We start from the raw sequence: 12,508 nt of genomic DNA, 5'->3' as shown, positions 1-12,508 counted from the left end.
GGGGATTTAAATTGCCTGCCCATGTAAACCGCCTTGAATAAAGTCGGAGGAGAAACCTGAGGACCTAGAAAGGCAGTATAGAAATACCTGTATAATAATAATAATAATTCATATCAGGGAAGTCTGGATCCCCAGCTTGCCTCCAGTCTAATAATCTACACCAGCTCTACAGGGGTTCTGGAACAGCCTGTACATTTGCACTCAGGTCACAGAAACGGGGAGAGGGGAGCAGAAAGAAAAGCACTCCACATGTGCTAAGAAACATTTCCTTGCAGATCCACCAGAATGGGGAGACACCAAGAGGCTCTCTTGTCTGGGCCAAGCTATAACACAAGACTGAGAAATGGTCCTGAGTCTCTCAGATGCGAGATCGATTCTCTAGCCTCCTTGCCCTCAGGCCCATTTGAACAGACAGCTTTCTATAGGGTGCCAAACTTGGGAGTGTTGAATTGCTCCTCACGGAAGGGGCACTGGAATTTGTGCCCTTAGAAGGGCAGGCAACCAAGAGCCTAGGGCAGGGCTTTTCAAACTCGGATGCGCCAGCCTGTGGGCCCTGGCCTCTGCCCCCTTAAGGGGCGGGGGTAGCCTGGAGGCAGGGAGGAGGCAGTGCCACAATCGCCAGGATTGCGCCGCCCAGGGGGGCTGCAGGGGCTTGGGTGCACTTACCCAAGCCTCCTGCAGCCTCCCCAGGCTGCGGGGAGCCCGGCGTGACCTGCAGCAGGGCTCCCCGCAGCAGTGAAAGTAAATGCAGAGCAACTGCGCTCCACTTTCGCTTTAGCGATCCTGGGGATTGCGCCGCTGCCTTCCCCCACCCACGCAAGTACTTAGTGGCTCTCAAACTCTCCCAGAGAGTTTGAGAACCCCTGGCCTAGGGCCAACTTACACAAATCAGCAAGTAGTGTAGAAGATTGCTGAGCAGAAAACCAGCATGTCAGGGAGGAAAGTCAGACTCTTCCCCTGGGCATGCTAGTTTTTTTATATTCAGGGAAATCTGGGGGCATGGTGGAGGATTCAGTCACACTTAGTTAAACTGGTCACACTCACTGGTCACACACCCTGGTTAAACTTAGTTAAACATTCAGTCACACTCAGTTAAAGTGGCAGTTAAAGTGGCAGTCACACTCAAAGTGGCAGAACCCAGGGAAAGCCCTTCCACTGTCATTCGTGAGACAAAGCTTGGGTCTACAGGCCAACTCACCTGCGTGATTATGCCAGCGTCGTCCTTCAAGGCAGGGTCCTTCAAGAGGATCTGAGTAAACGTCTCTATCCCTTCCCCTCCCAGACCTCTGGCGAAGGCCATCATGGCAGGCAGAACTGCCTCCGGGAGCTCGAGCCATTGCACCAGGCTCTTGACAAACCCAGTCCGGTAGGAGCTTCGCAGGTGGCACAAGTGAGAGGAAAATCATCAGTCACGCTTTAGAGAAACTCAGCCCCCTCCACCCTCCTGCGTAACCTCTCTGCAAGCGGACACGGAAAAGAGACTTGCAGAAATACACAGTGGACCTGGTGCACAGTGGAGCAGGAAACCAATGGAGGCAAGATCTAAGACACTTGATGGCATTCACAAGCTGGCACACCACAACTACAAAACTGCCACTCATAAGGACTTTAGATAAAAAGAAAAAGCAGAACATTTGAATCTTGTCTTCCCTGCAGAGTTGCCCAAGGTGGCAAACACAACAGTAAGCATTTGTGTTGCACTTCGCACACTCACGAAGCACAATATATGCTTTATCTTGACCCTGCAAGGTGAGGATTATTCTCCCTCCTGTTGCAGATGGGGACGCCTGAGGCCAAGCTGGGCATCCTTTGCCCAAGACCACCTGGTGAGTTCATGGCAAAGACCTGAATCGGGGAAATCCTCCCCTGCAGGTCCTTCTCTTCACCACCAGGCTGCACCAACTCTGTCTAGCAGACACCAAACATGCTTCTCCCTCACCTTCCATCTTAAGAACATAAGAACAGCCGCACTGGCTCAGGCCATAGGCCCATCTAGTCCAGCTTCCTGTATCTCACAGCGGCCCACCAAATGCCCCAGGGAGCACAACAGATAACAAGAGACCTCATCCTGATGCCCTCCCTTGCATCTGGCATTCTGACATAATCCATTTCTGAAATCAGGAGGTTGCGCATACACCTCATGGCTTGTACCCCATAATGGATTTTTCCTCCAGAAACTTGTCCAATCCCCTTTTAAAGGCGTCTAGGCTAGACGCCAGCACATCCTGTGGCAAGGAGTTCCACAGACCGACCACAAGCTGAGTAAAGAAATATTTTCTTTTGTCTGTCCTAACCCGCCCAACACTCAATTTTAGTGGATGTCCCCTGGTTCTGGTATTATGTGAGAGTGTAAAGAGCATCTCCCTATCCACTCTGTCCATCCCCTGCATAATTTTGTATGTCTCAATCCTGTCCCTCCTCAGGCGCCTCTTTTCTAGGCTGAAGAGGCCCAAACGCTGTAGCCTTTCCTCATAAGGAAGGTGCCCTAGCCCGGCAATCATCTTAGTTGCTCTCTTTTGCACCTTTTCCATTTCCACTATGTGGATCTTCACAACAACCATGTGCGGTGAGTCAGGCTGGAAGGCTGTGGCTGCCCAAGCTCACCCAGGACGCTTGTGGCTGAAGGCAGTTTGGAATCCACATCTGTCCAGCCCAACCACTAAACTGGTTCTGTAAGTTTTAAAGGGGAGGGGAGGGGGCTCTCTCTTCCTCCAGAACTCCCAAGGGTTATCCCCATTTTAGCCAATGCAAACTTGACCTACGATTTAGGAACACTACCCTCCCCCCAGCTGAACACAGGAGTTGCCTTAGTCCAGATCAGACCATTGGCCCATTTCGGACACTACGCTTTGCAAGGACTGGCAGTAGCTCTCCAAGCAGGGCCTGGGTTCAGGAGAGGCCTTTCCAGCCCTCCCTGCAGACGCTGCCAGGAACAAGCCTGGGACCCTCAGCATACAAGGTAGAGGAGCACCCACAGAGCCACAATCCCTTCCCAAGCTGCACTTACCTTTCCTCTTGCTCTGGAAACAATGACGCCAATGATATGGCGCAGAGAGCCGTGTAGGCAAACTTGCCTGCCTCACCCAGCTGCCTGCCAACGCAATCGCTGGGCTCCTCTCTCTCCGACTGTCCTGTCTCCCCTCTCCAGGGCCTCCAGTGCCGCTGCGGTTGTGTGGCCATCTTTACCAGTTGCTGCAATGGAGAGATGTGTTGTAAACTGCCAGATGAGACCAGAGCAACACTTAGGCTGGCATTTCATGGTCAAGCGGATGCTTACAGGAAGACCAAAGTCAATAAGGTCACAGTTTTCCCCTGTATGTCCCCCAGCAACTGGCATTCAGAGCTAGACTGCCTTGAAACCCAGCGGTTCCATTTTGCTCATCATGGCTAACAGCAGTTGTTACATCTATATCCCCCATAAGTATGCCTACTTCCCTTTCAAAGCCATCTAAGTTGGTGGCCATTTTCACACATCTCAGATGGCACTGAAAAGGGGCTTCACCAGGTTCTTACAGGAGCAGTCTGGCAAGAGCTACTGACAGTCATGCGACACAAATAGAACCTCCAGAGTTGGTCAGGGTGGAGAAGTCACCCAGAAAGCCCTTGCTCATCATCAGTCACCTTCTGCAAAGCACAGCCACAGGTCTGGGAGGGAATTTCCAGGTTGTTTTAGAGTACACTCTCAGTTAACACAGCACAATGGCTCCCAAGTGACCTGAGATTGCGCCCACCAATGCTACCCAGAAGCCTCAGCAATATACTGGGCTTCCATCACAGATGTCCAGGAGTCCTTCAGCAGAAGCCAAGATGGAATCAGTCCCTTAAAGCTAAAGAATCTGAAAATTCATGGGATGGAGCACCATAGTCCAGCCCAGTCTCTCTCTCTCTCTCTCTCACACACACACACACAAGGATGACAATTGCACCAAAAAAGTCAGGAAGGGGCTCTGTCCTCTTAAATACAACTGTCAAGGCAGAAAAGGAATGGCAGGTCTTTCTGGTTATAGTGCTCAATAAGTAGGACGGAGTATACTATCCCTAAGCCAGCACACAAGGACCTATTATCTGATGGGAGGCGCACCCTTGCTTGGAGGTTCACTCACAAGTGCACATTGCAGGGCTCATTTTCATGGAAACAACACCTTTTCACAAACACAGGAGTGCAGAAAGTGCACAGCAGCAAAACAGTCATAAAAACAAATTGCTCCCTGGATGATGGAAAAACAGGAGATGATGAGATGCTTTCTCCAGCACATTTCTCCAGCCCTTGTGGGCTGGCTGGTTTTGGCTGGTTTCTTGGGTGAGACAGCCTGGGTTCATCAGCCTGGTCCCTTGGCTCCCTGACTGCAAATGGGCAGTGCAAGGGCCACTCAGAGGCCTCTCCATAGCAGCCACCCCAACCACAACCTGATGGTTTATAGGAGCCCATTTGACTTCTATTGACACTGTCTCCATTACGTCACCTGAAGCTCACCTCCACCTTTGCTAATGTGTCTGCAATGTTTTCACTGACTTTGATCCTTCTCTGCCTCACCCACATCTTCTGTCATGGCTAGAGAGAACTGCAAGGAAGCTGGAGCAGGTCAAGGGCCCTGTCATGTCCAGCATCTTGGTTCTCCACCAGCTGCATCTAAGAAACCCACACACTGAATGTGACCATTGGCTTTCATTGAATGTGAAAGGCATGCTTCCCTCCCACCTTTGTTTCCCTGCAACTAGGATTCGAGGACAGATGCAATTCACAGTTCCCTCAACAGCATGTTTGGTTTGCTCTGAAGAAACAACAGGCCCTTTGCCTTCCCTGGGTTAGGAATACTGCGTTGGTCATTACTGCACTGATTTCTGGTGTTTGCAAATACATTTCCAAAAACGTTACCCGGCATGCAAATCAAATAAAATGGCCTTGTATGAACTGAACCAAACAGGCAACCATTTAAGAGTAAGAAAAACAGTGATTAAACGAAAAACTGAATTAATAAAGGAAATGTATTTTTACTTAGAGTCTTCTTATAACTTAAACAATTTTGGAGATAAAAGAATCAGCTCTCTCTCTTCCAGTGTTTAAGAATCTGTAACCAAACTGTATTTAGTTGCCTGCAAACAATTTTCCTACTTCACAGAGATGACCAGATGCAGATAATCTTGGCTGGTAAACTAGGTTTCTCCTAGTGCATTTCACAACTCCTAGTGTTCTCACAGTGGTCTGTAGGACAGTGTCCAAAGAACATAGTTTATCTGGTTGACAAATAATATTCTTACATATCAGTTTCCACTTCCCGAAGAACTGACCTGGATTGTAAAACAAGTTTCTCAGAATTTTATTTCCAGTTTTAATGACTTTCCTAGCTAACATAAACAAGTGAGCAGAGCATCATAATCTCCTGGTTGAGGGCACGTGCAGCTTTATGGCAAACAGTTTTATGCAAGGAAGCAGAACTGACTCTAAAGGTTCCCCCCTCCCCCCGTAAAAAAGCTTTGAAATGATATTTGAAGAAAAGATATTCAGGCTTCAATCAGCATCCCATCAGCACAGGCAGATTAGGAGGGCATCACAAATTTGACTGAACCCATGAGATCACCATAGGGGCTAGACACATCACTTTTAAACCTGGAGTTGGTCAAAAAGGTTCCCAATGCCTATTGGCTTCTATAGTTACTTATTATCCTGGATGACACTGCCCATTTTAAGAATGGGCAATAATGCAACATTAAAAAAAAAAAAGGCAACAGGGAGAGACTTACAGCTGGATTACTGCTTGCCCTTCAACAACAAACCCCTGCTGATTGGGTAAGAGGCACTTTTTCAAGTGGGTGCTCCTCTTTTTTTTTAGCAAGGGGAGAGTAACTGGTCCTCCTCACCCCAGCAGTGTCTGTTCTAGTGGCTGTCTGCTGGTATTCATTTGCAACTTTTTAGATTGTGAGCCCTTTTGGGACAGGGAGCCATTTAGTTATTTGACTTTTCTCTGTAAACCGCTTTGTGAACTTTTAGTTGAAAAGCGGTATATAAATACTTAATAAATAATAATAATAATAATGTCACGCTTGCCAAATTTCTCATCTTCTCCATGTTCAAGTATTCTGATCTCTCATGGCAATCATTTTCATTTCAAAGGCTGTTTATCATTAAATCATGAACATAAGTAGAGCCCTGCTAGATGAGTCCAGAGATCCATCTGTCCTGGATCCCTTTTACCACAATGCCAACCAGCAAGGAGCCCCCAAGAAAATTGGTGTTCTAAGGCCCACAGTCCCTAAATTTTCTTAACCTTAAGATTTTATTTTAATCTACAGTTAGATTTTATTGTGGGTTTTTTTCTTCTCCCTTGACATTTGTATTATCAAAATCAAAAATGTCATAGGAAACAAAATGTAAAAAGACATGAGCCCTAGTGAAACCAATTGAACATTTTGCCAACTTTGCTAGTTTCAATAAAGCCTGGAGAGAAAAAGAAAGGCAAAGGAAATAGAACAGAAGGTGGCCGGCCAGGAATGCAGAAAAGGGGACCATGTGCTACACCAGGGGTCTCCAAACTTTTTGGCAAGAGGGCCGCATAAAATATCTGGCATGGTGTTGAGGGCTGGGAAAAAAATTTAAATATAAAATTTATTTAAATAAATTAGAGATGGAACTTAGGTGAGTGAATAAATGAATGAATGGGTTCGTTCACTCAACCTCTCTGGCCTTTGAACACCCTCCAGACGCAACCAGAGCATAGTTCCGGTCAAGTGGGCCAGAGGCTTTCAGGGGACAAGAGGCTGGCTGTGGGCTGGATAGAGGCTTGCCGCGGGCCGCATCTGGCCCCTGGGCCGGGGTTTGGAGACCCCTGTACTACACCAAACCACATCACAATGGATTTGGATCTGTATCTCATTGCAGTGGTCTGTGGGACGACATCCCTCAGATTTGATCTTTTTTTTTTAAACTGAAAGGGAAGGGAAAAGGGTTTTATTGTATTATCAATAATTATTTATATGTATTCCACTCACATTCATGCCCCTCTACAAAGCATAAGGGGATAGGTCCCTGCCCTGAGAGCCATACAATCTAGATAACAGTACAAAAAGGGAGAGGAAAGTAGAGGCAGAAGGTAAACAGGGAAGGAATGTGTAATTATTTCAGTGAGACATACTAGGATTTATTGAAAAATAGGGCATGGGGATCAGAGAAGTTTAATTATAAATATAACTAAGCAAGGCATAGAAATGAACATTTTCCCCCCCCTCATGAGCTTGGGAGAGGGCCAGGGCGACATTTTAAATCAAAGGAAGCATAATTAGTAAACGGCAGTAATAAGCATTAGTTGAAGTATCTTGAGTCATTATGGCTTTTAAAAACGCATGCCTGATTTCAGTTTTATGGGGAATGGCTCAGACAGTCACAATGCTTGATGAAAAATTAGGAGTGCTGCAAATACACCCCAGAGTGTGCTTGTTGTCAGATGTGACATTTTGGAAGCTGCGCAACCACATCCAGTGTTATGAATTGTAATCATTCTATTTGATAGTGGGGAGTCCTTTTATTTCAACAAGTGCATTTTAACAAGCCCATTGGCCATTCCACCTGTGATGAAAAGCAAACCTGCAACCACAGTAAGTCTCAGTGGGGGTGGGGAGGAGGCAGCGACTGGGTCGCTAACAGGGCTGTAGGGACTGGGCTGCACTCACCAGTCCCTGCAGCAGCTGTCCTGGGGTGCAGGGGGCCTGTGTGAGCATCTGCAGGGCTCCCCAGGTCATCAAAAGTGAAAGTGGAGCAACCACGCTCCACTTCCAGTTTTGCAGAGGTGGAGCACAATCGCTCCATTTTCACTTTTAGAAACCTGGGGAGCCCTGCAGATACTTGCTCAGGGCTCCCCACACCCCAGGACAGCTGCTGCAGCGACTGGTGAGTGCATTAGTGATTAGGTTAGCGATGCAATCCTGGGGGTTGGGGCGCTGCCTCCTCGCTGGCCCCGTCCCTTAAGGGGGCAGAGGCCAGGGTCTTCAGGCTGGGGCGTCATGACGCCCCAGTTTGAAAACTACTGGCCTGCAACCATGACACACTCATAGGGACTAGCGCAGTGTTTCTCAACCAGTGGTACAGATATCACCAGTGGTACTTGAGGGGGTGTCTGGTGGTACTCAGGGGACCCCTAGACACCTGCCGCCCAGAAACCAGGATCAGATCCAGTGTGTGTGGTGGGGGAGGGCCTGGCTGACCTGGTCCAACTCCAGAGACCAGGTCAATGGAGTGGGTAGACCTGGGTTCTTGATTGAACCGGCCTCCGTGGCCAGTTTGCCGGGTGGGCAGATCTGGGCTCCCCCCCAGACCTGGAGCCGAGACAGACCTGGACTTCCATTCCGCCTCTTCCAGGCGGGGCTGCTTCCGGTCCCGGTGCGTGCCCTTCCCTCCTGGCATCACTCGGGGGCCACACGGCCATGGCGCCCGGCTCCACCCCTGCCGGGAACGCAACGCAGCCAACAGCTGTAGGAGGCTCTGCGCGGTGGCAGCGCCGGAGACCGTCCCGCCCGCCCTGAGCCTCTTCCTGCAGTTGGCTGCGGCGCGCCCGGTGGCGGCGGGCGCTCACCAGTGACTCCCGGGGCACCCCGGGCAGCGGGCAGGCTCTGCGCCGGCCGGTCACGTCGCCTGCAGTCTCTCCCGCACAGCCGGGCAGCGAAAGAGCCAGGCCCGGCACTGCAGCCCCGCGCCTGCGCGGCGGAGGCCCTGCAGCGGGGCAGGCCTTGGCGCCAGCGGCTCACCAGCGCGAAGCCCGCCCCGAGTGCGAGCGCAGAGCGCGGGCCTGAGCAGGTCTCCCCGGGAGTCGGGGCCCTGGCCGAGAGCCCGCCCTTCCGCCGGCCGCCCGCCCGGCTCCTGCGCGCGGAGAAGGCGCCCGGTGGGAGCGGCCCGGGCAGCCCCTCCGTCCCTTCCTCCCTCCGCGCCGGCCCGCCCAGCCAGCCTCACCTGGCCGTCCCGGGCGGAAGGGCCCAGCGGGCGGCGCCGCTCCCTCCAGCCCCGGGCCGAGCGCGTGCGCGTGCCTGCCCGCCTGCCCGCGGGGCTGTTCCGGAAGGCCGGCGCGGCACGCGGGGAAGGCGCTGCGCACACCGCTCTCCGGGCGGGCAGTGCTGGGAGTGCGGCCAGCGCCGGCGCGCCTGCTCAGCGCGGGGGGCCGCGACAGGCCGCGCTCGCCCCCCCCGTCGCCCTGCAGAGATGAGCCAGGCGGGGGGGGCAGGTGAGGCAGAGCCTCCCCGGAGTCCTTCCAGAAGTGCTCGCAGCGGTGGCTCGAGCCTGTTTGCGCGCCTCAGCAGCGGGGCGCTTTTCAAAGGACTCCAGTGGGGAGGCTCTGCCTCACCTGCCCCCCCACCGCACACCCCTCGCTTTTTGAAGGACTCCAGTGGGGAGGCTCTGCCTCACCTGCCCCCCCCACCGCACATCCCTCGTGTTGAAGGACTCCAGTGGGGAGGCTCTGCCTCACCTGCCCCCCCACCGCACACCCCTCGCGTCTTTGAAGGACTCCAGTGGGGAGGCTCTGCCTCACCTGCCCCCCCACCGCACACCCCTCGCTTTTTGAAGGACTCCAGTGGGGAGGCTCTGCCTCACCTGCCCCCCCACCACACATCCCTAGTGTTGAAGGACTCCAGTGGGGAGGCTCTGCCTCACCTGCCCCCCCACCGCACACCCCTCGCTTTTTGAAGGACTCCAGTGGGGAGGCTCTGCCTCACCTGCCCCCCCACCGCACACCCCTTGCGTCTTTGAAGGACTCCAGTGGGGAGGCTCTGCCTCACCTGCTCCTCCACCACACACCCCTTGCTTTTCAAAGGACCCCAGTGGGGAGGCTCTGCCTCACCTGCCCCCCCCACCACACATCCCTCGTGTTGAAGGACTCCAGTGGGGAGGCTCTGCCTCCCTGCACGAGTCTGGGAAAACGTGTGTTTGGAGTCGAGTTTGAGTGTTTCAAGTCGAGTCGCCCATCCCTGGCTAGAACTGGGCTGAAGGGGACATGTTTGATTCCTGTTGCCTATATGCAAAGTTGGGCAGAAATGGCTTAAAGCCCTTAGCAATCTGGGGGGCCTGCATCACCTGCAGGGCCACATTCTCTCATAGCAGCCTGCCTAGCCCCCGAGATCTGCGCCCAAAGCCCTGCTCCCTGACCTGCCCCTGACAAAGGCCCAGTAGGTGGGTACAAGAGTCAGGACCTTTCCGTCGCTGGCCCCATTGCCGGTAGATCTCCCTTCCTAGGGTGACTTTTGAAGGCCCTACGCTGTTTTTTTTTTAGGCAACAGCTTCTGCAACTCTATAATTGCTTCTTGGTTTTATTTTAGTATTTATAGATATGGTATTAATTTACGTGTGTATGGTTATTCTCATCAATTTTCCAAAACCACTTAGATCTCTTGGAAAAGTGGTCAAAATACTGAGGAAGTCAAAGTAAGCCTTTTCTAGCTAACTGGAGATGTTGCGGTTTCACAGAATTGTAGAACAGTAGATTTGGATGGGGTCCTAGAGGGCCTCTAGTCCAACCCCCTATTCAGCACAAGTGGATTTTGCATCTGGGACCTTCTACCTGCAAAGCTGCAGCTCTACCACTGAGTGTAATCCCTGCTTCCCACGAATCATGCTGGCAGTCTCTCTAGCTTGATGTGATCGCTTCTGAACACTGACAGCTCTCCTGAATGTTTCTCCAAGCCTGGCTGCCAACAGGAGATGCGTGCCTTATCATGACGCCAGGAGGGGTTCATCTGTTCCATGCATTGGAAGCTTTTTGCAGGCGCTTTGGCCCATTCTGCTACTCTAAAACCAGCAAGGCTGTTGAATGTGGGAAGTGTGAGCAAAGAAACTCAGGTGAAAAAGCATGGCAAAGCATTGTGGGAATGGGTCTAGTTATTTTCACAGAGCACCTATTGTCACCAGATAACTGACATGTTTCCTGGCCTCTTCGGAAGCTCTATTTTTAGTCTTTTCATTGAGTGTGTGTGAGTGGGAGAGATTGTCTCCTGCACAAACCTGCAGTTTCACCAAGGAATGACTTATGCCTTTGAAAGAGTATACTTTTCGCACAGAGTATACTTATGATATTCTGGGAGAACAAGGCATGTTTTTCCTCTTGATGTCTACAAGGCTGCCTGTTGATGGAGGGAGAAAAGAGAGAAATTCACAGTTAGTTCTGGCCTGGCCCCCAGGGCCTGTGCTGCAAATCTCAGGGCAGCTTTTCACATCAAGGGCAGCCTAGATGTCATTTCTAGATAGTGCACATCAGTCCATCTTTTTTCAGTGCCTATGCTGGAGATGAGGTCTGCGTCTTGAATTTTAAAACTTATGAAGAGCTGAAATCTCAAGTCTCCGCAAGCAAAAGGTACTTAAGATTATTGTTTTGTGGATTTTGTGCTGGAAAATTATCTCTACAAATTGTGCTGCATGTGGTGAGGGGATCATGTGTGCTTGCTGTGTAAGAGCCCTACCAGTGCAAAGCAAAGGTCCAGCCAGGAGCATAATAACACAAGAAAAGACCTGCTGTATCAGGCCCAAAACGCATTTAGTTGGCTTCTGTTGGAGTAGGAGGGCAGATTGCCCTTGCACCTGGAGGTCTGACTAGAAACCATTGCTAAGACTTGCCTGCCATGAATATGTCGAATAATCCCCTTTTAAAACCCATCTAAGCTACAGACATCACTTCATCCTGTAGTGGTGAGTTCCACAGATGACTTCCACGCTGTGTACGTCTTTTCATCTGTCCTAAACATTCAATGAATTTCAAAGCATGACCCCAGTCCAGTGACATTCAGGAAAACAGTAATCAAGTCACAAAGGCATGGCAGGAAGTTTGCTCTCCTCCCAGCAGTTGGTGTTCAGAGGTAAATTGCTCTTGAATATGGAGGTTCTTCTATTTTGTTATAATGACTAACAGCCATCAATAGACTTCACATCCCCCATGTTTTTGCCAAATTACCTATCACTACATCTGTGTCTGTAAATTCCAGAAGTCATGAGTTTTGTGCAGAATGGGATTGTGTAGAGGGTGCCTACACACTCCAGGTCTACAGAGCTTGTGTCCTGAGTACACTTTTGTACTGCAGCGAGTCATGCACTCTTCGCTCACAACAGGAGAGGAAGCTGAACGCTTTCCACATGCGCTGCCTCCGACGCATCCTCGGCATCACCTGGCAGGACAAAGTTCCAAACAACACAGTCCTGGAACGAGCTGGAATCCCTAGCATGTATGCACTGCTGAAACAGAGATGCCTGCGTTGGCTCGGTCATGTTGTGAGAATGGATGATGGCCGGATCCCAAAGGATCTCCTCTATGGAGAACTCGTGCAAGGAAAGCGCCCTACAGGTAGACCACAGCTGCGATACAAGGACATCTGCAAGAGGGATCTGAAGGCCTTAGGAGTGGACCTCAACAGGTGGGAAACCCTGGCCTCTGAGCGGCCTGCTTGGAGGCAGGCTGTGCAGCATGGCCTTTCCCAGTTTGAAGAAACACTTGGCCAACAGACTGAGGCAAAGAAGGAAGGCCCATAGCCAGGGAGACAGACC

The 12,508-nt window shown here is 51.2% G+C and overlaps 1 protein-coding gene across 3 annotated transcripts in view; it reads right to left on the bottom strand.

The window, feature by feature from the left end:
* Positions 1-9,033, bottom strand: part of TMCO4 (transmembrane and coiled-coil domains 4) — a 28,488-nt gene extending 19,455 nt beyond the window's left edge. The window contains exons 1-3 of one of the 3 annotated variants that reach the window (XM_066637348.1): positions 8,939-9,033; positions 3,008-3,192; positions 1,199-1,373 (exon numbers count right to left, since the gene is read on the bottom strand). In XM_066637348.1, the coding sequence (XP_066493445.1) occupies positions 1,199-1,373; positions 3,008-3,180 (348 nt within the window). In that variant the 5' untranslated portion in view covers positions 3,181-3,192; positions 8,939-9,033. Of the gene's footprint in view, positions 1-1,198; positions 1,374-3,007; positions 3,193-8,324; positions 8,438-8,736; positions 8,790-8,938 lie in introns of those variants that run through there. The other 2 variants (XM_066637349.1, XM_066637347.1) reach the window with 2 other exon arrangements.
* Positions 9,034-12,508: the final 3,475 nt, after the last annotated feature.

This window comes from Tiliqua scincoides, chromosome 9, assembly GCF_035046505.1.
Source record: "Tiliqua scincoides isolate rTilSci1 chromosome 9, rTilSci1.hap2, whole genome shotgun sequence".
Classification (NCBI taxonomy): domain Eukaryota; kingdom Metazoa; phylum Chordata; class Lepidosauria; order Squamata; family Scincidae; genus Tiliqua; species Tiliqua scincoides.
Note: the sequence above shows the minus strand (reverse complement) of the source record. Positions and strands in the feature narration are given on the sequence as shown.